General features: G+C 36.1%; 1 protein-coding gene across 8 annotated transcripts in view; it reads left to right on the forward strand.

Moving 5' to 3' along the window:
- GCKR (glucokinase regulator) overlaps positions 1 to 22084 on the forward strand; it is a 326754-nt gene extending 304670 nt beyond the window's left edge. For all 8 annotated transcript variants that reach the window (XM_053709432.1, XM_053709430.1, XM_053709438.1 and 5 more), the window contains one exon: positions 21691 to 22084. In XM_053709432.1, the coding sequence (XP_053565407.1) occupies positions 21691 to 21855 (165 nt within the window). In that variant the 3' untranslated portion in view covers positions 21856 to 22084. The remainder of the gene's footprint in view (positions 1 to 21690) is intronic.
- Positions 22085 to 22979: the final 895 nt, after the last annotated feature.

Here is a 22979-nt window from a genome sequence, read left to right on the forward strand (position 1 = left end):
TCTAGTGGTTCAAAGTTTTATCCCATTCACACCAGAGGGGATGTCCTGGAACAGTTTCAATGAAGGGTTGAGAATGATCTCACTAAGTTGGCTTATACAGCCGACTTGGATAAATATCAGAACCTTAGCAAACAAGAGACACTAGCCCTTAGACGACTAAAAGAAAATCAGAATCTTGTCATAAGAGCATCCGAGAAGGGAGGGTCTGTGGTTGTCATGGACAGGACTTTCTTCATTAAGGAAGCAACACAGCAACTATCAGACCCCTCCCAATACATCAGTTTGACCAGTGACCCACAAATAGGTTTAAACATGAACTTTCCCATCTAATTGATGATGGGAAAGAAGCAGGTTTTTTGGATGAAAAGACCAGTAACTTTCTAATAGTGGATTTTCCAGTTATGCCAATATTCAATTTCCTGCCGAAAGTTCACAAATCCCTCACTAATGTTAAGGGCCGTCCAATCATTAGTGGCATTGGCTCAATTTTGGAGCCAATGTCACAATGGCTGGATGCTATTCTGCAACCACTGGTTCAAAATCTATCAAGTTACTTAAGGGACACAAAGCAACTTTTAATTGAAATGGAAACCTTTGAGTGGCAGGGGGATTATAGCTGGTTGACCATTGACGTCACCCTCGCTATATTCCAGCATACCACACAACAAAGGCTTGTAAGCAATTTCCTTTTTTTCTAAGGAGAGCAACGAATTATGATCCACAATTTTGTTGTACATCCTTAGAGTCACGGAATTCGTGTTAACCCATAATTTATTTGCCTTCGAGGGGGTCCATTACCTCCAGAGATGTGGGACAGCTATGATGGCGAAGTTTGCGCCCTCATATGCCAACCTGTTTATGGGTTGGTTGGAGCTGTCCCACATCTATGGATGTGATGGACTCTGGAAGGCAGAGATAAAATACTATCGAAGATATATATCTACTGATCATCTGGGAAGGAGGAGAAACAGAGAGTTTTGGATTTTCTGGCAGATTTAAATAACAATACAGGCAGGGTATTAAATTCACCCATGAATTTGGCAACACACAAATCAATTTTTTGGATGTGACATTGATGGGGATACAAGAGAGAGTACAGACGAAAGTGTACAGAAAACCCATCACTGGGTAACTCACTCCTTCACACGAAAAGTAGTCATCCCAAAAAGGGTTTTCTTTTCTGTGATGAAGGGGACAATTTGTTACGACTTAAAAGAAATTGTTCGACTCAGACAGAATATGAAAAACAGGCTCTAGATTTACAGGAACGCCTTTGTCAAAAGATGTTCCAAACAGGAGGGAAGTTGCACGAGTCAGAACTTCTTTATCATCTAGAGAGAGAAATTAATTTCTTACTACAACTAGTGAACAGAATAAAGGAAAGGCTTTTGAAGGCATCACCTTTGTTACTAAGTATAGTTGTACAATATCAACAAGTCTGCAATATCATATGAAAACACTATCGCGATGTTAACAGCAGATGAGGATTTGACATAGTGTCGAAAGGTTGTAGATATGCCTTTAAGAAAGGTTTGACGATCGGCAATATTGTTGCCCCTACTCATTAGTGTCAAGCCAAACCTCTAATTCATCAATGGCTTAGGTTTAATGGAGTGTATAGTTGCAGCTATGCACCATGTATTGCTTGTGGGCATCTCCAACTTAATGAGGGATTTTCAAGTACAGTAACAGGGGAAAATTTTAGGCATAATTCATGCTTAAACTGCCCCATTTACTTATGTCATCTATCTTTTGACATGTGATCTTTGTGGGGTGCAGTACACTGGTCTTACCACGAGGGAAGCCTTGTGACAGGATCAGAGAACACATCCCCAATAGAAAAGCAGGCAAAATCACGACCCCACTAGTACAACACTTCAAAAAATATACACAATAAAAGTGTGGCCTCTTTGAAAATGGACCATTATTGAACATGTAAAGTGTAAAAAAAGAGGAGGGTGGGAACAGAGATAGCTTGCTAGCAAAGAGAGGGGTCTTTTGGATACATAGATTGAAAACCAGGATTCCTACATGGGTTAAACTCTGAATTTGATTTAATAAAATTTGGGGGAATAATGGAATTCCTGGGTATAAAAGAATATTCTTCTGTGTATCCAAGGCCCTCCCTCTTTTGCTTCTGTGTCATCTAAATCTGGTGCAATATTTATTATACATTGAGAAGGGTCTATTTAGTATTATGGCAAAAGGAGTATGTATAGTTATGATGCACTCAGGGGTGCATTACAATCTAAAATGCCCATCTATACACCCATCAGCTATTTCTCAATAAGTTCTTATGATAATGTTATATGAATTTGTTTTGCAATTTGATTCATTTACCTTTTTTATATTTCACTTTTTGATTTTTCAGTTTATTTATGGGGTTACAGGGCAGTCACTCTGTGTCCCAATTACAATTTCAAACATAAAATGTTTGTGGAACAACATCAGTCCAAATGCAGGTGTTTAAAATTTATTCAGGTTGTTAAAGGGACATTAAACACTTGACTGCTAAAAAATAATTAAAACTAACTTCTACTGTGTAATAATAAAAAACTGAGTACAGCTCTTTATGCTGTAACTTCAGCTTACACAAAACATTTCAAGAAAATTGTTTCTATTACTATACATATCTAGGGCTTGATGCAGCTATGTATGCCGCCATATTTTAACAGCACAGTAGTCACATGACACACACTTCATATCTATCACATACCTATCACACACTTCATATCACATACCTAGAGTACCTATAATGTGTGCATATAAAAAACACAGCAGCACTCAATGTTATGCAGACAGAGCTTGTCCTGCAGTTTATGTTATAAATCTGTTACAGGAATAAAAGATTTTATTATTATATTTTTCTATGCAATATTTTATTTTCATACATCTACATCACAAATATACAGTAATATATGTAATGTAGATGTATGAAAATAAAATATTGCATAGAACAAATCTCCAGTAAAAAGTATTTCTAGCATGAGTTATTTAGTCTATTTCTTCACGGAGTCTCTCTGCTCTCTCTCCCCCCTCGGCCCCTCCCTCTCCAGACCGGAGCTTGTCAGATTCAGAGAAGAGAATGATTTACATTTATAACCCTGCCGAGTGCTATGTACAGTCACACACATTAGGAATTCAGTGGTAACGTTTGAAAAAGTAAGCTTTGTTTGCATAGAAAAACATAATAATAAAATCTTTTTTTCCTGTAACAGATTTATAACATAAACTGCAGGACAAGCTCTGTCTGGCATAACATTGAGTGCTGCTGCTGCTGTGGTTTTTTCATCTGCACAAGTCACATGACTGCTGTGACCCAGTGTAACGTGCGTTTTAACATGGCACCTTACATGGGAGAATAATGCACCTGATTAGCATTCATCTTCAAATCGATTTTTTCAACACTTAGGGGTAAGGTGAACAAATAAACTAGACAGTAGTGATTACTTGATTTTAATTCATAATAAAACATACTTTTTAATGATTTTTATCAGGAGTTTAGTGTCCCTTTAAGGTATCTTAGCTAAGTGCTTGTAATAGGAATACGCCCAGGATAAAGTTTTTATCCAATCACAATTATGCACAAGTGTTTATAAGGTTAATTGGGATTATGAACTGCAGCTACGACTACGGCCAGAAGGGCTGAAACGCAACAGCAATCAGTTCAGTGTGTGTATTCCTAAGGCACATTTTGTCACTCAAGTTTTATGCTTCAGATTGAAGTTTTTTCCGAACTGTCAATAAAGCTATTTTTATCTGCTTCAAGTCCGCTGATGCAGGCTTATTTCACTACATTGTATATCTCTGCTCGTCATGGCCCACATATTGTTTAAAAATGTTCAGTGCACTCAATGAGGTACACAACATAATTGCTTGAACAATTGATACATCCTTTGGTAATGTATTTTTCTTTGGTGTTACATGAATAAAATTCCTTACTCTCCACAATAGAGTCACAGGCTTTACACCTGTGGTTATGAAAATGACCATGAGAAAAATTGTGATTCTGATTCATTAGCAAGCAGTGAGGATAACATTATTCCTTTATCATCTGGTGTACCAATTATTAGTGAAAACACCATAGAGTTAGGAGCTAGACCTAAATCCACTAATTCCTCCACCAAGACTCAGCCCCAGGTTTTTCATGTGGCCAAAAAACACACAGGAGGGGGAGGGAAACAGATTGTCAAGCACAAGTACACTCTGAGAGATCCAACAGTGACCCCCTAGCTCTGACCACTAGTGTTATCAATGTGTCTTCCTATAGTATCAGCAAAGCAGAAACTAAGGTTCTGGAATATGGGTTGGGCTTTTTTCCCAACAGAAAATTTAACCTTTTTCAGACCATTATTGACCTTAACCGCTTTGTCAGGAAGATAACATTGAACAAACACTTTAACATGACGGAAAATGTCAACACTGATACATATCAATTGGATAGGACTAACACTCATAGAGGATATAACTTGTCAACCACCACAGTCCTCTGAAGCCTGTTAGCATTATATCTTTAGAGAGTTTAGAGAGAGAACCTATGCAGACAGTAAACACCACTAATGTTAAATTTCCCCAAAAGGAAAGTTTGCCTTCAATTTCTACCTCATACACCATCGGGGTAAGTCCTTGGAGGTATTCCATAAAAGGGTGGTAGAGGATCTACATAAACTTAATCAAACAGTCACTTCCACACCTAACAACCTTTCTAGATTGGAGAAAGAAGCTCTTGCCTCCCTTCGTAATAACGAATCCATTGTAGGGGGCAGTGTGGTGGTGATGGACAGGACTGTCTATGTGGACGAGACACTACGCCAGCTGAGTGATCAATCCACCTATTTGATTCTTCATCATAACCCTACCTCACGGTATCAAAGTGACCAAGAACCTCACTATAGGCAATATATTGGCACCTAGTCAATTACCGAACAGAAGGAGAAATATGAGCTCTTGGCTGCATGTCAATGGCACATATCAATGTGGTAACCACAGGTGTAAAGCCTGTGACTCTATTGTGGAGAGTATGGAATTTTATTCATGTAACACCAAAGAAAAATACATTACCAAAGGATGTATCAATTGTTCAAGCAATTATGTTGTGTACCTCATTGAGTGCACTGAACATTTTAAACAATATGTGGGCATGACGAGCAGAGATGTCAGGACTCGCATCCGTGAACATCTCGGCTATATCAAGTATGAAAACCTTGCTCTGCCCTTTCAAGGCACTTCATTGAGGTACACTGCAAAAATATCACTTCTTTTAAGTGGAGGGCTATTGAAGCCATACGCTTGCCCCCTAGGGGAGGCAATAAGGATCAGATTCTTGCTAGACAAGAAATATACTGGATCATGAAACTGCGCACCCAGATACCCCATGGTTTTAATTCTGAGTTTGATGTCATTAACCATTGGAGGTAGCAGCTTCATGGTCCAGTATTAGAATCCGGTCCTATTCTATTCTATTTTGTATCTTGTATTTTGGTTTTATAAAAAAGGGATCCAGTCTCAGTCTATCAACATATTTATTGGGGATATGATTCTACTATCCATAATAATACATATATATATTTTGAGCTTTATACAATGAGTCAGGTTATTTGAATATTTTATCGTGAGTGTTATTATTAGGTAATTTTATGGAGCATATTTAAAGGAGGTTTATTCTTATGTGGCAAACGTTTATACACAGTCTCCTAATTATATATGGGGACTCTTACTTTCTACTGTTGCCCTGATGAATTTGAAACTAACACTCTGCTTTATATCATATTGCTCTGTCTCATGTAACTAATTATCATCCTAGTTATGTTCTACTTTAAAGCTGTGTTGTAAATACATCAAATTGAATTTTTTACGGTATATATATTTATATTTTTTTTTATGGTATATATTTAGGAGTCTCCCACTGTGTACATGTATACTGACTTCTTCCCCAATGCATTTGTAAAGCACACTTAGATTACTTAGGTTTCTTGTACCTTACCAGCATTAGCTTTGTCCGAACTTTTCAATATATTTATGAATATTTGCATCATGTGCAAGTTGTTTACATTATATATATATATCTATTTGCAATTTTTTTCTGCATGTATATATTCTTTTGATTATTCTCACAATACAGTGCATGGTACTATCAAGTGTTGCATACACAAAGTCTCCCTTATATTATATCATATGTGTTTAAAATATGTGTTCAACCATGTGTTTAATCATGTTCACATCCTGAAAAAAATCGTTACTCTCAGGGGCGTATTAAGGCATAGGCCAACAAGGCCGGTGCCTAGGGCAGCAGATTTTTAAGGGGCAGCAGAATTTTGAGTCCCTAGGGCCACTCTACTGAACTCAGGGCCGGGTGGCTAAATCAAACCAATTACTAATGACTTAAAAGGCTGGCCCGGCTATTGCTATCCTATGGGATTGACAGTGGAGGCGGAGCTCGCAGCCTGGCCTGGACTGAGAGGGAATGCAGTATTCTTCCTGGCTCCACCGCGTGATTGAGACTGACACAGACTACACAGTGCAGTATGTTCTACAACGTGACCACTGTGAAACAGCATATGCCTTTCTCCCTTTAATACATCTTCATTAGGCATTAAAATACTTAAACGGATTAGTCACTAAATACTTGTACATTTACTGTTTGTCTATCTGTCATACATGCAAAGAATAAGTATTTATTGCTGAATCTATACAACTATGTGACTTAAAACACAACTGAAAATATGTTGTATGCATTTAATACATTCAGAAACAATACAAGTATATACTTTATTATGATTGTATCATGTGACTTTATCCCCTAGGATAAAATTCCTAAACCTATCATATAACTACTGTTGTATTTTTTAAGTACTTTTAAAGGCCAGTTTGTATATTCATTACATATTTATCCAAGCAGATATTTTGCTTAAATAACTGTCAATCACCAAAGAAGATATATATATATATATATATATATATATATATATAGTCCATATGTAGAAAGTAACAGCATCACTGCGCCAATATTCTTAAAGGTGAATTATTTCTTTATTGGTAATATCACAACCATAAAACAGCGACGTTTCGGACCTACATGGTCCTTAATCATGCATAGTTTAAAAACAGTAAAACACACATTTAAAAAGGGTGATTGAACCAATCAAATTTCAGCTCACATTATTAATTGAATTAACCCATACCTATCCAGATATGACAACAAAAGTATTTACTTTTTCTGTTATCTGCCTCTAGTGGTGCCATGCTGAATATCACCCCAATTCAATATCAAAATTTATAAAAACAAATACAGATCGTAGTCCCTATTTCAGGACCATAAGGATGTAGTGTATTTTAATTTCTTAATCCACCAGACCTCTTTTTGTTTTAATTGAGTTCTCTATCGCCCCCCTCTCCTATGTATAGGAATATGATCGATTACTTGGAAGCGCAACTAGCTAACTGTGTGTCCCATTTGGGTTAAATGTGCAGATACTGGTAAAGACATATCTTTAGATTTTATTGATGCCTTGTGCTGGCTAAACCTGTCTCTGGCGGCCTGGGTGGTCTCTCCGATATAACAGAGGCCACATGAGCATTTAACAAGATAGATTACATAGTTAGTTTGACAAGTATATAGGCCATTGATAGTGTACTGTTTACGTTTATCATTCTGTGCTAAGAATTTACCCCTAATTACTGAATTGCACTGAGCACAATGGAGACATGGATAGCAACCTTTATTAGGAGTGGTCAAGTAATTAATTTCAGGCAATTTAGTTGTACCCACATCCGCTCTCACTAGATTATCCCTTAGGTTTCTCACCCGTCTGTATGATTGCATGGGTGGTAATTTAAAAGATTCCACTTCTGGATTAAATTTTGATAATAAGTGCCAGTGTTTCCTCACTGCTTTGAAAATGTATTGACTTCTCTGGCTATATTCCATAGTAAGCACTAATCTGTTTGCATCATTTTTATTTTTGGGTTTAACTTTACTTTTGTCGAGATCTATAATGTTTTTATTAATGATCTCCTGGGGATAACCCCTTTGGATAAACTTATTACCCATGGATTTTAGCCTAAAAGGTAATCTATCTTGATCACTAACTATCCTCTTAGTGCGTAGTAACTGACTTCTGGGGATAGAATTGAACACTGTCTCAACTTTCATACCTAAAAAGGGTATTTCTATCCGTAGGTGTAGTAAAGAGATCAGTGTTCAATTTATCATTTTGTATGTATACAGTAGTGTCAAGAAAATTAATCTCATGTATTGAATATGTCAATGTAAATTTAATGTTTGTTCATAGAAGCGTTGATATCCTCTACAAACTGCAATAAGGGCTCCAATGAGCCCCTCTCATATGCCAAAAATATTGTCTATATACCTTAGCCAAAGCTTACAACAGTTGTTGAATGACTGATTATTATAGACAAATTTATTCTCAAAGCCACTCATGAACAAATTGGCATATGGGGGGGCTACATTGGAGCCCATGGCTGTACCTCTTTTCTGCATATAATATGTATCTTGGAACAAAAAATAATTGCAGTATAAAACAAGTCTTAACAAATCATCAATTAAATCTATGATAAATCATACAGTTTACTGTTATTCAAAAAGCTTTTTATAGTGTCAAGGCCTGCCTCGTGAGGATTAGATGTGTATAAATTAACCACATCCAAAGAAAAAATAAACCAAGTATCTTCCATTTTAACCTTTTCTAATTTTACCAGGAAGTCATTAGTGTCTTTTATAAAAGACTTCTGTTCTTTGACCATTGGAAAAAGAATTCTATCCAGAAATATTGACACATTGTGACACATGCCACAATGGGCCACCCTGGTGGAGATGACATATTCTTGTGAACTTTGGGCAAAGTATAAAAAATTGGTGTTATAGGATTTTTTTGTAAAGAAAATCAAATACCTGTTTAGTTATAGTATTACATTGTAGTGCCCTATCAAGAATTACTTTTAGCTCTTTTTGTATTTCCACAAGAGGATTATGATCTAATACTTCATATACCCCTCCATCTGAGAGTTGGTGTATAATTTCCTGAATATAATAATTGGTGTCTAATATTACAATAGCTCCGCCCTTATCAGCATTTTTTATTGTAATATCCTTGTTATTTTTTAAGGACAACATAGCCTTATGTTCCACTCTTGTTAAATTATAATTTTTCATTTCTGGATTTAGATTCATTTTTTTCATTAAATTAGTAATATCCTGTTGCACAAACTTAGTACAAGTTTCCACACCTGAGTTACTGGCAGGAGGTATAAATGGAGACTTTTTAAACAAATTAAGACTTTTCAAATCAAGAGGATTTGTTTGCATTACCCCTTCATTTATTGTGCTATCAACCCCCACATTACTTGTATTGCTGCCACTATACATAGCCTTTAACCTTAGCATTCTAAAAAATGTATATAAGTCCTTATCGACTTCAAACTCGTCACAGTCTTTAGTGGGAAAGTCCTTTCATTAGTAGACTGTGTTCCGTCTCGGTTAGCTTGTATTCCGAGATGTTAATGACCAAACTTTCCTTGTCCTGTATAGGGGAATTTTAATCAGGCAGTTAATTTACATCTATTTCCTCATGCCTCGCTGGAACCTCCCTCCTCACTGACGTCTCGGCATCTGCCGATTTTGGTTCCAGGAGCTCCGTGTGTACATCCGCTGCTCTTTGGGATTGGCGGTGCTTCCGCCCTTCCCTCCGGTGTCTCCTTCCGAGCCGGAATCTAAAAAACTTTCCCCAGAGGACAAGCCTTCAGCCATTCTGTCTTGCTCTGTTGGCGCTCTCGGCGTTCTCCTCCAGCGTGTTCCGTCACGTGACTCACGTTGTCTTGACGTATGGTCATGTGACCAATTGTATACTCTGTGGTTGGTGTAGTCGAGCTCATCTCGTACAAACTTTGATCTTTTCCTCTCCTCAAGATCTGAACGGTATTGGGCCAACAATGTATCAATTTCTTCTTTAGTGGTTTTTAACATTTCCAGGGTATACTTAGTTTCCATTCCCCGCTCTGCTTCCAGCACTAATCCTTTTTGCTTGTCAATCTCTAACTGCAGGCATTCTACAGTGAGCACAATTAAATCAATGGAGCACTTGTTACGTATGCTCTCGAATCTGGTTCTATAGAGTTCATGGTTAGCCAGTATGGTGGGTCTCAATTTTATCCTTAGGCCTCTAGGAATTCTTTTAATACGATAGTATTCTGCCTGACTGAATGCAGCTCCAATGATATCAACCTCCTCTTTGTTTTTTCATATTCCTTTTTCAAATCCACTTCAGCAGAATTTCTTAGAAAGTTCCTTGATCCTAGGGCCAATGAAGTGATGCGTGCTGCATCTATGTCAGAATAGTACATTCACTCACTGGAAGTGCACGTGACTCTGCTGATTCCATGTATGCAAAGTAAACAAATAGAGTCCAGCACTATTTAACTTTTTCACCTGGCTGTGTGCTCGTTACAGTGGGGTATCAGCAAGACCCCAATAGATACAGTCCATATGTAGAAAGTAACAGCACCACTGCACCAATATTCTTAAAGGTGAATTATTTCTTTATTGGTGATATCACAACCATAAAACAGCGACGTTTCGGACCTACATGGTCCTTAATCATGCATAGTTTAAAAACAGTAAAACACACATTTAAAAAGGGTGATTGAACCAATCAAATTTCAGCTCACAATATTAATTGAATTAACCCATACCTATCCAGATATGACAACAAAAGTATTTACTTTTTCTGTTAGTGGCCTCTAGTGGTGCCATGCTGAATATCACCCCAATTCAATATCAAAATTTATAAAAACAAATACAGATCGTAGTCCCTATTCAGACCATAAGGATGTAGTGTATTTAATTTTATATATGTGTGCGTGTGTGTGTGTGTGTGTGACCAGAGTAAATGCAAGCCCTGGTGAACATCTACTTAAAAAGACATTATTTTTTTTATTTTTTACACCCTGCCCCAAAAATATTATGTCTAAAAAAAGGCCTTAAACCTGGGGTGGGGGGCAGCAGAATTTTGAGTGCCTAGGGCAGCACAAAACCTAAATGCACCCCTGGTTACTCTACATTGGTGTATACATTTTCGTGCATGTTCAGACAATTATATCGTTAACTAGGGGTGTGTCAAGCACCATCCAATAGCCATTAGTTACCTATCCTTTTTAAACAACACATACCTGTGTCTGTTTAGGTTTATGATTACGGCTCAAGCCGAAACGCGTAAAACCTTTCAGTTCATGTGTACACCATGTCTATTTTAAATTTATACCAATAAAGCCTTTATTTTATTTTTGGAATATCGGAACAACTCTTCTCTTTTTTTCATCAATAATCATTGTCACATATTAGATATACCAGTTAGGCAGTAGGAATCAAATACATTTATAACATTTATGATATCACTTTGTTTTTTAGAGGTCTAATAGACTTTCACTTAAACACTCATTTGATAGATTCTATATGTAGTCGGAATTATATTATGGAATATGAGGGAAAACACAGGCCAGTGTTGATGTTATATCCTGACATATTTATTGACTATGCTGGATCTTATTCTATTAATAAGGTTGCACATTTTATACAGAGAAAGAAAATGAAACAAGTAAAAATAATGAAAACTGGGAATGGTGTTCATTATCATCTAAAAATCATTTCAGATATGGACCGAAACTCAGTTGTTCATTAAGGCCGTTGGGGGCCATGGTTTGTTAACAGAATATCCATTTTGTTTCTTCCTTGAGGAGCATAGTTTCTATATCTCCTCCTCTTATCCCTGGTTTCACCTTCTGGAGGATCCAGCATTTTAATTCTCCTTTCCCTCCATGTTTGCTGTTTGTTCAGGAAATGTTTAGCTACTGTAGTAATTTTCTTTCCCGTTTCCAAAGCACTTTTAGCATTGCTGATATTTCCCAGGTGCTCTCCTAATCTGGTCCTCAATTCTCTGGTAGACATCCCCACGTATTTTTTTGCCACAAAGACATTCCATACAATAGATGATATTGTTGGCACGACAATTGTAAATGTCATTCATGTATCTAATTCCTTTGGGAAAAACTGTTTGACATTACTCATGTATGGACAAAATTTGCATGTCCCACAGGGATAAGTACCTTTTAGATTGTCTTTCCTTTTGTTAATATGTTTAACAAAATGGCTTCTTACAATTTTATTCCTTATTGTGGGGGCTCTTCTCCAGGAGATTGATACTTTGTCCCCTACTTTTATAGCAAGATCATCATCAGTGTGTAGTATGTGGAGATGTTGATTCAGAATTTCTGCTATTTCTTTCTTTGTGATCCGTATTTTCCTTTCTCTTCAGTATCAGAAGGTCTGATCTTGCTATATGAAGAGACCTGTGATATTTTAAGATCTTTCGTTTGTATTTTAAAATTCTCTATTTCTGAACAGTTGCATCTTAGACGCAAAAACTCACCATAGGAAATTGCTTTTTTGGTGTGTTCGTGATGTGCACTTTCGAACCTTAAAATAGATTGATTTCAATTTTCCCAAACATATCTCTGGATATACTCAAATCAAGGAAGGTTACTTTATCATAATCAATCTCATATGTTAGTTTGAGATTCATATCATTAAGGTTCAATTCCTTTATAACGTTTTTAAAGGTACTTGTGTCTCCTTTCCATAATATAAAGACTTTATCGATGTACCTCAGCCATAACAAAATATGTTCCATATATTTGCCCATTTTTTCCTGTTCCCACCATCCAAGGTACAGATTAGCATACGTTGGGGCACAAGTTGTCCCCATTGCTGTGCCTCTTATCTGGAGATAAAATTTGTTGTTAAAGACAAAATAGTTATGGCTGAGGACAAATCTAAGTAACCGTAGTAAGAACAGATTTTTGTCTATACATTCGGATGCTTCCATTTTTAGAAAATATTCAACTGCGAAACAGCCCCATTTATGGTCAATTGATGTGTATAATGATTCCAAATCACATGTGGCAAAAAAAGTATTTTCATCCAAAGTAATACCTTCTATTTTTCATAAAACATCCATTGTGTCTCTGACATAGGAGTGTAATGATAGCACGATATCCCTTAATCTGAAATCAATATATCTGGAGGCTTGTTCACATAAGCTCCCTATGCCAGAGACAATTGGTCTGCCTGGAGGTGTAGGCTTATTTTTATGGATTTTTGGAAGAAGGTATAATGTTGCTGTTTTAGGTCTATCAACAGTCAAATACTTGTATTCTTTGCTTTCTCAATTCTATTTTTGTATTTAGACACAAAGTCTGATGTAGGGTCCCCAAAAAGGAGTTTGTAGCACTTTTGGTCTCCTAATTGTCGTAGGGCCTCAATTATATACATATCTTTTGGCCAAAGAACGATATTCCCACCCTTATCCTTTGGTTTTACAATGACGTCTGGCCTTGTTTGTATTTCTTTTAGTGCCAATTGCACTTGTTTACTCTCTAGCTTGAAAATATCCCTACTTACTACTTTTAGATATGTGGAAATTGTGTCACTTGTGGCATAAAAGTGGATTTAGTTATAATTTTAGACAGCCAGTCAGAGGAAGTGGTGACATTTTCATTGTTCTCTTCCAAGAGAGATACTATATTAAGTAAAGCTATTTCATCAAGATTGCTATCATCATGTGTAGTGTATATTTTACTCAAAGCAATTTCCCTGATAAACAGATGCAGATCTTTAATGATTTCAAAGTGATTCCGACTCTGTGTGGGAGAGAAAGACAATTCCCTATTTAAAACACTTATATGAAAGGGGTCAGTGTTTTGTGGGAAAGATTAATTACTTGGAGGTCCTCAGATTTCGCCATTGTGGTCTCCTCCCCCAATCCTCCCTGTTCCCCCCATTGTTTTTGTATCCCCATCTGGTCCTGTTTCTGAGGTTTCGGTCTTGGCTGCCTGCCCCTTCTTTTTCTTTTGTTTTTGATTTTTTGGGGTCCTCGTTTTTTTTATAAGATAGCTTGTCTTTTGCTTGCCCTTTGTACTAGCAAGGTTCTATTAGTTGGGTTTTCTTCAATGTCCTCAGCTACAGAGGATTCACATTCTGAGGATGCTACTTCAGCTTTATTTTTATTTTTATTAGATATGTCAGGACATAAAATCAACACTGGCATGTGTATTCCCTCATATTCCATAATATAATTCTGACTACATATAGAATCTATCAAATGAGTGTCTAAGTGAAAGTCTATTAGACCTCTAAATAACAAAGTGATATCATAAATGTTATAAATGTATTTGATTCCTACTGCCTAACTGGCATATCTAATATGTGACAATGATTATTGATATTATTATTAACTTAAGCATTCTTGCGTCATTTAGCTAAATAATATTAATGTTCAATATCTGATAATTGCATAAATAAAGATATGGAATGCCATTTATGTAATATGTTTTAAAAGGTGATAAAACTACCTGGCCAAATAAGGCCTGCTCTATTAACAAACTTTCAAAATACAGTTAACACATAGTCATTGATCTCTGAATAACATATTAAGGTTAGCGGATTTTCCGCAAATAACCATCAATTTCTGTAATGAGAGATTTCGGCTGTTACTGTATTACACTAATCCTGTTTTCCTTGTCTCTGACAGCACGATCGTAAACAAACACATCACGTGAGAATAAGACGTTAGGGCTGCGCCACGATATGCTCCTAACCTTCCATACAATTGATATAGGTTTATATAACCACTTAGCATAGGAGAAGTGTGCGTAAAGTGTTTTCTATAAACACATGTTTTTACACTCTTTTCTTATCTTTTTTTTCTTACTTATACATTTTGCTGGATGATTTTTATCATCCTTATTTATATCCTAGCAAGTAGCTGGGCTTTGGATAATAACTACGGTATTTGTTTGTTTGTCTGTATAGTTATCCAACTATATAATGTTGATTGAACCTAATGGTATTTCCATCCACTAAACTTGCTTTGAGTATAAAATTTGATTGTATATTTTACATTATCATAACGTTTTGTTTTTTTAATGTATTAATAAAAGTTATATTTTATTTCAACTCAGTCCTCTCATACCCTTCACAATATAGCTCTCTAGGCTCTTACATTCAAGTGTGCCATAATAAATACCTCTTACTTTTTCTCTATATTTTTTTACTAAATATTTTGATATTTAGACACTGCCTTTTAGTGATACATAGGCCTACCTGAAAGGAATACACCTTTAAGATACTAGTTCCCTCCCCTATCTCCTCTATTTAGAGGGGTTATTTATATAAAATTAATAATACTCATCAGCAAGTAAGACTTAATAATAGCTGTGAGCCAGTATCACTTATTGATAGCCATTAGTAAGTATCACTTAATGATAGCCGTTAGTAAGTATCACTTAATAATAGCCATTAGTACGTATCACTTAATGGTAGCCGTTAGTAAGTATCACTTAATGATATCCGTTAGTAAGTATCACTTAATAATAGCCATTAGTACGTATCACTTAATGATAGCCGTTAGTAAGTATCACTTAATGATAGCCGTTAGTAAGTATCACTTAATGATAGCCATTAGTAAGTATCACTTAAAGGGACACTGAACCCAACTTTTTTCTTCCATGATTCAGAGAGAGCATCCAATTTTAAACAACTTTCTAATTTACACCTATTATCAATTTTTCTTCGTTCTCTTGCTTTCTTTCGGCTAGATTACGAGTTTTGCGGTATGAGTGAAATAGCATCGTTATGGCTCTTTTTCACTACCGCTGGTATAACGAGTCTTGCAGGGATAGGTGTACCGCACACTTTTTGGCCGGAACGCAATGTAACTACCACAGCTTTTAAAAAGTCCTTTCTCAATGGGCCTTCCACAGTGCCGGTATTACGAGTTAGCCTGTCTGGCCAAAAAGTGAGAGGTACAGCCTATACCGTCAAGATCCGTACCGTAAACTGTATGGGTTTTATGCTACAACGCCGTAACATAAAACTCATAACTAAAGTGCTAAAAAGTACATTAACACCCATAAACTACCTATAAACCCCTAAACCGAGGCCCTCCCGCATCACAAACACTAAAATAAAATTATTAACCCCTAATCTGCTGCTCCCAACATTGCCGCCACTATAATAAACATATTAACACCTAAACCGCTGCACTCCCGCATCGTAAACACTAGTTAAATATTATTAACCCCTAATCTGCTGTCCCTAACATCGCTGCAACCTACATTACTGTTATTAACCCCTAATCTGCTGTCCCTAACATTGACGCCAATTTATTAAAGTTATTCACCCCTAAACCTAAGTCTAACCCTAACTCTAACACCCCTAACTTTAATATAATTAAAATAAATCTAAATAAATATTACTATCATTAACTAAATAATTCCTATTTAAAACTAAATACTTACCTGTAAAATAAACCCTAAGATAGCTACAATATAACTAATAGTTACAATGTAGCTATCTTAGGTTTTATTTTTATTTCACAGGTAAGTTTGTATTTATTTTAACTAGGTAGACTAGTTACTAAATAGTTATCAACTATTTACTAACTATCTAGTTAAAATAAATACAAATTTACCTGTAAAATAAAACCTAACCTGAGTTACACTAACACCTAACCTTACACTACAATTAAATAAATTACATTAATTAAATACAACTAACTAAATTACAAAAACACTAAATTACACAAAATAAAAAAGAAATGATCAAATATTTAAACTTATTACACCTAATCTAATAGCCCTATCAAAATAAAAAAGCCCCCCCCCAAAATAAAAAAAACCCTAGCCTACAATAAACTACCAATGGCCCTTAAAAGGGCCTTTTGTGGGGCATTTCCCCAAAGAAATCAGCTCTTTTACCTGTAAACAAAAATACAAACAACCCCCCAACAGTAAAACCCACTACCCACACAACCCCCCAAATAAAATCCTATCTAAAAAAAAACTAAGCTCCCCATTGCCCTGAAAAGGGCATTTGGATGGGCATTGACCTTAAAAGGGCATTTAGCTCTTTTTCTGCCCAAACCCTAATCTAAAAATAAAACCCACCCAATAAACCCTTAAAAAAACATAACATCCACTTACAGTTTTTGAAGACCGGACATCCATCCTCAATGAAGCAGCAGAAGTCCTCAGCGAAGTTGGCAGAAGTCTTCATCCAAGTGTGCCGAAGTCTTCATCCAAGCGGCATCTTCTATCTTCATCCATCCGGCGCGGAGCGGCTCCATCTTCAAGACATCCGGCGTGGAGAATCCTCTTCTTTCCACGGCTAACGAAGAATGAAGGTTCCTTTAAGGGACATTATCCAAGATGGCGTCCCTTGAATTCCAACTGGCTGATAGAATTCTATCAGCCAATCGGAATTAAAGGTGAAAAAATCAAAAAAATTGAGCTTCAATCCTATTGGCTGATCCAATCAGCCAATAGGATTGAGCTTGCATTCTGTTGGCTGATTGGAACAGGAATAGGAATTATTTAGTTAATGATAGGAATTTTTAATTATATTTATTTTAATCGTATTAAAGTTAGGGTTATTAGGGTTAGACTTAGGGTTAGGTTTAGGGGTTAATAACTTTAGTATAGTGGAGATGACGGGTGCGGAAGATTAGGGGTTAATAAGTGTAGGTAGGTAGCAACAACATTGGGGGCGGCATATTAGGGTTTAATAAGTGTAGGTAGGTGGTGGCGGTGGCGGGATGGCAGATTAAGGGTTAATAAGTGTATTGCAGGTGTCGGCGATGTCAGGGGTGTTTAGACTCGGGTTTTATGTTAGGGTGTTAGGTGTAAACATAACTTTTAATTTCCCCATAGGAATCAATGGGGTAGCGTTACGGAGCTTTACGCTTCTTTATTGCAGGTGTTAGGCTTTTTTTTAGCCGGCTCTCCCCATTGATGTCTATAGGGAATCGTGCACGAGCACGTAAAACCAGCTCAAAGCAGCGCTGGTATTTGAGTGCGGTATGGAGATCAATTTTGATCAACGCTCACATATTGCCTGCAAACCTGTAATAGCAGCGCTATAGGGAAGTGAGCGGTGACAATAACTTGCAAGTTAGTACCGAGCCACTCTTACCGCAAAACTCGTAATCTAGCCGTTTATTTGAAAAAGAAGGCATCTAAGCTATTTTTTTGGGTTCAGACCATGGAAAACACTTGTTTATTAGTGGGTGAATTTATCCACCAATCAGCAAGAACAACACAGTTTGTTCACCAAAAAGGGGCCGGCATCTAAACTTACATTCTTGTATTTCAAATAAAGATACCAAGAGAATGAAGACAATTTGATAATAGGAGTAAATTAGAAAGTTGCTTAAAATTGCATGCTCTATCTCAATCACAAAAGAAAAAATTTGGGTTCAGTGTCCCTTTAATAATACCTGTTAGTAAGTATCACTTAATGATACCTGTTAGTAAGTATCACTTAATGATAGCTGTTAGTAAGTATCACTTAATGATAGCCGTTAGCAAGTATCACTTAATGATCACCGTTAGTAAGTATCACTTAATGATAGCCGTTAGCAAGTATCACTTAATGATAGCTGTTAGTAAGTATCATTTAATGATAGCCTTTAGTAAGTATCACTTAATGATAGCAGTTAGTAAGTATCACATAATGATAGCCGTTAGTAAGTATCACTTAATGATAGCTGTTAGTAAGTATCATTTAATGATAGCCTTTAGTAAGTATCATTTAATGATAGCTGTTAGTAAGTATCACTTAATGATAGCCGTTAGTAAGTATCACTTAATGATAGCTGTTAGTAAGTATCACTTAATAAAAGCTGTTAGTATCACTTAATGATAGCCGTTATCGTGTATCACTTAATGATAGCCTTTAGTAAGTATCACTTAATGATAGCTGTTAGTAAGTATAATTTAATGATAGCTGTTAGTAAGTATCACATAATGATAGCTGTTAGTAAATATCACATAATGATAGCTGTTAGTAAGTATCACATAATGATAGCCTTTAGTAAGTATCACTTAATGATAGCTGTTAGTAAGTATCACATAATGATAGCTGTTAGTAAGTATCACTTAATTATTGCCTTTAGTAAGTATCACTTAATGATAGCTGTTAGTAAGTATAATTTAATGATAGATGTAAGTATCACATAATGATAGCTGTTAGTAAGTATCACATAATGATAGCTGTTAGTAAGTATCACTTAATGATAGCTGTTAGTAAGTATCACATAATGATAGCCGTTAGTAAGTATCACTTAATGATAGCCGTTAGAAAGTATCACTTAATGATAGCTGTTAGTAAGTATCACTTAATGATAGCCGTTATCGTGTATCACATAATGATAGTCTTCAGTAAGTATCACTTATTGATAGCCTTTAGTAAGTATCACTTAAAGATAGCTGTTAGCAAGTATCACATAATGATAGCTGTTAGTAAGTATCACTTAATGATAGCCTTTAGTAAGTATCACTTAATGATAGCTGTTAGTAAGTATAATTTAATGATAGATGTAAGTATCACATAATGATAGCTGTTAGTAAGTATCACATAATGATAGCTGTTAGTAAGTATCACTTAATGATAGCTGTTAGTAAGTATCACATAATGATAGCCGTTAGTATGTATCACTTAATGATAGCCATTAGAAAGTATCACTTAATGATAGCTGTTAGTAAGTATCACTTAATGATAGCCGTTATCATGTATCACATAATGATAGTCGCCAGTAAGTATCACTTATTGATAGCTGTTAGTAAGTATCACTTAATGATAGCTGTTAGTAAGTATCACTTAATGATAACCGTTAGTAAGTGTCACTTAATGATAGCCGTTAGTAAGTATCACTTAATGATAGCTGTTAGTAAGTATCACTTAATGATAACCGTTAGTAAGTGTCACTTAATGATAGCCGTTAGTAAGTATCACTTAATGATAGCTGTTAGAAAGTATCACTTAATAATAGCTGTTAGTATCACTTAATGATAGCCGTTAGTAAGTATCACTTAATGATAACCGTTAGTAAGTGTCACTTAATGATAGCCGTTAGTAAGTATCACTTAATGATAGCTGTTAGTAAGTATCACTTAATGATAACCGTTAGTAAGTGTCACTTAATGATAGCCGTTAGTAAGTATCACTTAATGATAGCTGTTAGAAAGTATCACTTAATGATAGCTGTTAGTAAGTATCACTTAATGATAGCTGTTAGTAAGTATCACTTAATGATAGCTGTTAGTAAGTATCACATAATGATAGCCGTTAGTAAGTATCACTTAATGATAGCCGTTAGTAAGTATCACTTAATGATAGCTGTTAGTAAGTATCACATAATGATAGCTGTTAGTAAGTATCACTTAATGATATTTAAAGGTATAATGTTAGACCCTATGGCCAGCCTAGCTTTCTCCTTAACAGAGGAGTGATATCCAAACCTCTCAGGTTATAAAAATGTTGAAAAAAGTGGGGAGAAGCGCTTAAAGAAGCTACTGGAAAGATGAGCTAATACTATGTGAATGTAACAAAAGGTATAAATAAATAAAAACTAGTAAATGCACTTTATAATAAAAGTTAATATTTATTAAGCCAACATCAAAATATGCTATAGCATTCAATGCATAAAATTCAGTAAAATTATTATTAAAACAATATATTACTATAGAATATATTTGTATAGAATATATTGACACCGGTAGGAGTGTATATTCTAAATAGCTGAATACTAACAAATGATAGTTTACACACACTATAATGAATGAAATAACCCAATCGTGGTAATAAAAAAACTACCAGAGGGATGTATTGGAATAGGGCAGAGCCTATAAAAGTCTTTGGCTGTTAAGCTAGAAGGATCTTAGCATATGAATGTCCTTATAAGTGTTACTATCTGGTATACGGTGTATGGATAGCTTGTTACCAGAATGATATACTTTGTATCCAAATGATTTCACTTAGATTGTTTGTTTAGTGCCGTATCAAGTGTAACGTAAGAGTCTAACAGAAATCTGTGTATTTGTCCGCTTCACGGATGTACACAGGGGATTTGTTCTGTTAGCCGTGTGTTGGAAATACAGGAGTGCAAAATGCTGGATATACTTCTTAATATTAAGGACTCACCGAAAACCGAAAGTTATACTTTCTCCGCTTTCAACATTGGTCTCAGCATGCCAGAAGTCAGCAGTTTCCTCTCTGTACACCTGTGGGGTTGTGTCTGACGTTCCGATCACGTGGTTGTCAAACCTGCCAATCGTTGCAGCGGATTACCAGAGTTATTTGTCCCCAGCTTTGGTTAGCCTTTTAGAAGTCGTGGAAGTGTCAAGCAAATCCAGTTGGAATTCACAGAGCGCTCTGTTGTTGAACATAGGTAGTAGAAAGTAAACTGTAGAACACTTCGTTTTAAATCATCAACGCATTTCAGCTGTGTACAACTTTTTTCAAAAACTTGCATTTTAGCCAATCTGTATTGATTCATAAATAACTCCCCGGTAGTGAGCACAATGTTATCTATATGGCACAAATGAACTAGCAGTGTCTATCTGTGAGCAACTGTCTAAATGCTCTGAGATAAGAGGCTTAGAAACTGGCATATGAGCTTACCTAGGTTAGCTTTCAACAAAGAATACCAAGAGAACAAATCAAAGTTGATGATAAAAGTAAATTGGAAAGTTGCCCTATCTAAATCATGAATGTTTAATTTTGACTTGACTGTCCTTTTAAGTAACAGTAAATCACAATTTCTACATGTGCTTGATCCCTAGGTTCTTCCTGTAGCGATCATCAGTTTGCTCCGTAACTGCACTATACAAGAGGCCAGATCTCGGTTAGACGCCTCCGGAACTACACGAGCTGCCATTGAGGCCTCTATCATTGTGCCAGGAAGGAAGAGAGGAGCTCAGAGTACAGAACCTGAAGAACAAAGTTGATGAAAGTAAACAGAGTGTCTAGAAACCTTTAGATTCAATTTCCAGATATAAAGCCCCAAACTAAACCATAATACTGTTTTTTTTTAAGTTGTGCTACAAAACCTTTAGATCAAATCTTTACAAGCTGTATAAAATCTTATACTAATCTATTCTGAATGTGCATTTTATGTGATAACTTTCTAATTAAAATAAATGTGTATGGTGAGTTGACTTGCAATACAAATGTTAACAGATGTATTTGGAAGACATTTTTTTAAACAATAATAGTAACTGTTTCCATAAAGATCTCATAAGTACCTAAATTAGGCACTCAAATCAGCCCCATGTGCTTTCTAAAACACACAGACCATTTAATGTCATTATTCCGGATTGTGTGATGAATTGATAAATATCTCTTCTTTTCTCTTGCACAAAAGGATGTGATGAGAAGGGTCTAACAAAACTTTCCTTGTATAAAGGTGCTGTGCTACCCCTGAAGTGACTATATTATTGTGACATAATATATCCCTCATAGGGTCTGATGATCTAAACCTCGCTAGATCAGATGTTTTTTCTTGCTGACCGTCGCAGGGGCTGCCCTGATGGAATTATAATAAAAAGGGGCATTCCCTGCGGGTGGCGAGATGTTTCCTATTGAAAGTAATGGAGGTCGCTCGAAAGGGACACTGCAAAGCTTGTAGTGAGCAGGGGCGCACTTTAAATGTAAATCCTGCAGCAAATATAAATCACATTATGCTGCTTTCTGTGTATAGCCTATATTTTCATATGCATGTACTAGTGTTTTGCGAAAAGCTTGGCACTTTTTAGTTTGTGAGATCTGTAGGGCAAAAATCTTTACTGTATGACGCTGGGATTAGCAAGGCAATTTCATACACACCCATGTTCAGTGCATTGTATTTTGTATTTATGAGTATATATTTCTTTCTAATTACACATTGGCCTAGATTTGGAGTTCGGCGGTAGCCGTCAAAACCAGCGTTAGAGGCTCCTAACGCTGGTTTTGGCCGCTCGCTGGTATTTGGAGTCAGTGATTAAAGGGTCTAACGCTCACTTTTCAGCCGCGACTTTTCCATACCGCAGATCCCCCTACGCCATTTGCGTATCCTATCTTTTCAATGGGATCT

This window comes from Bombina bombina, chromosome 4 (genome assembly GCF_027579735.1).
Source record: "Bombina bombina isolate aBomBom1 chromosome 4, aBomBom1.pri, whole genome shotgun sequence".
NCBI classification, from domain to species: domain Eukaryota; kingdom Metazoa; phylum Chordata; class Amphibia; order Anura; family Bombinatoridae; genus Bombina; species Bombina bombina.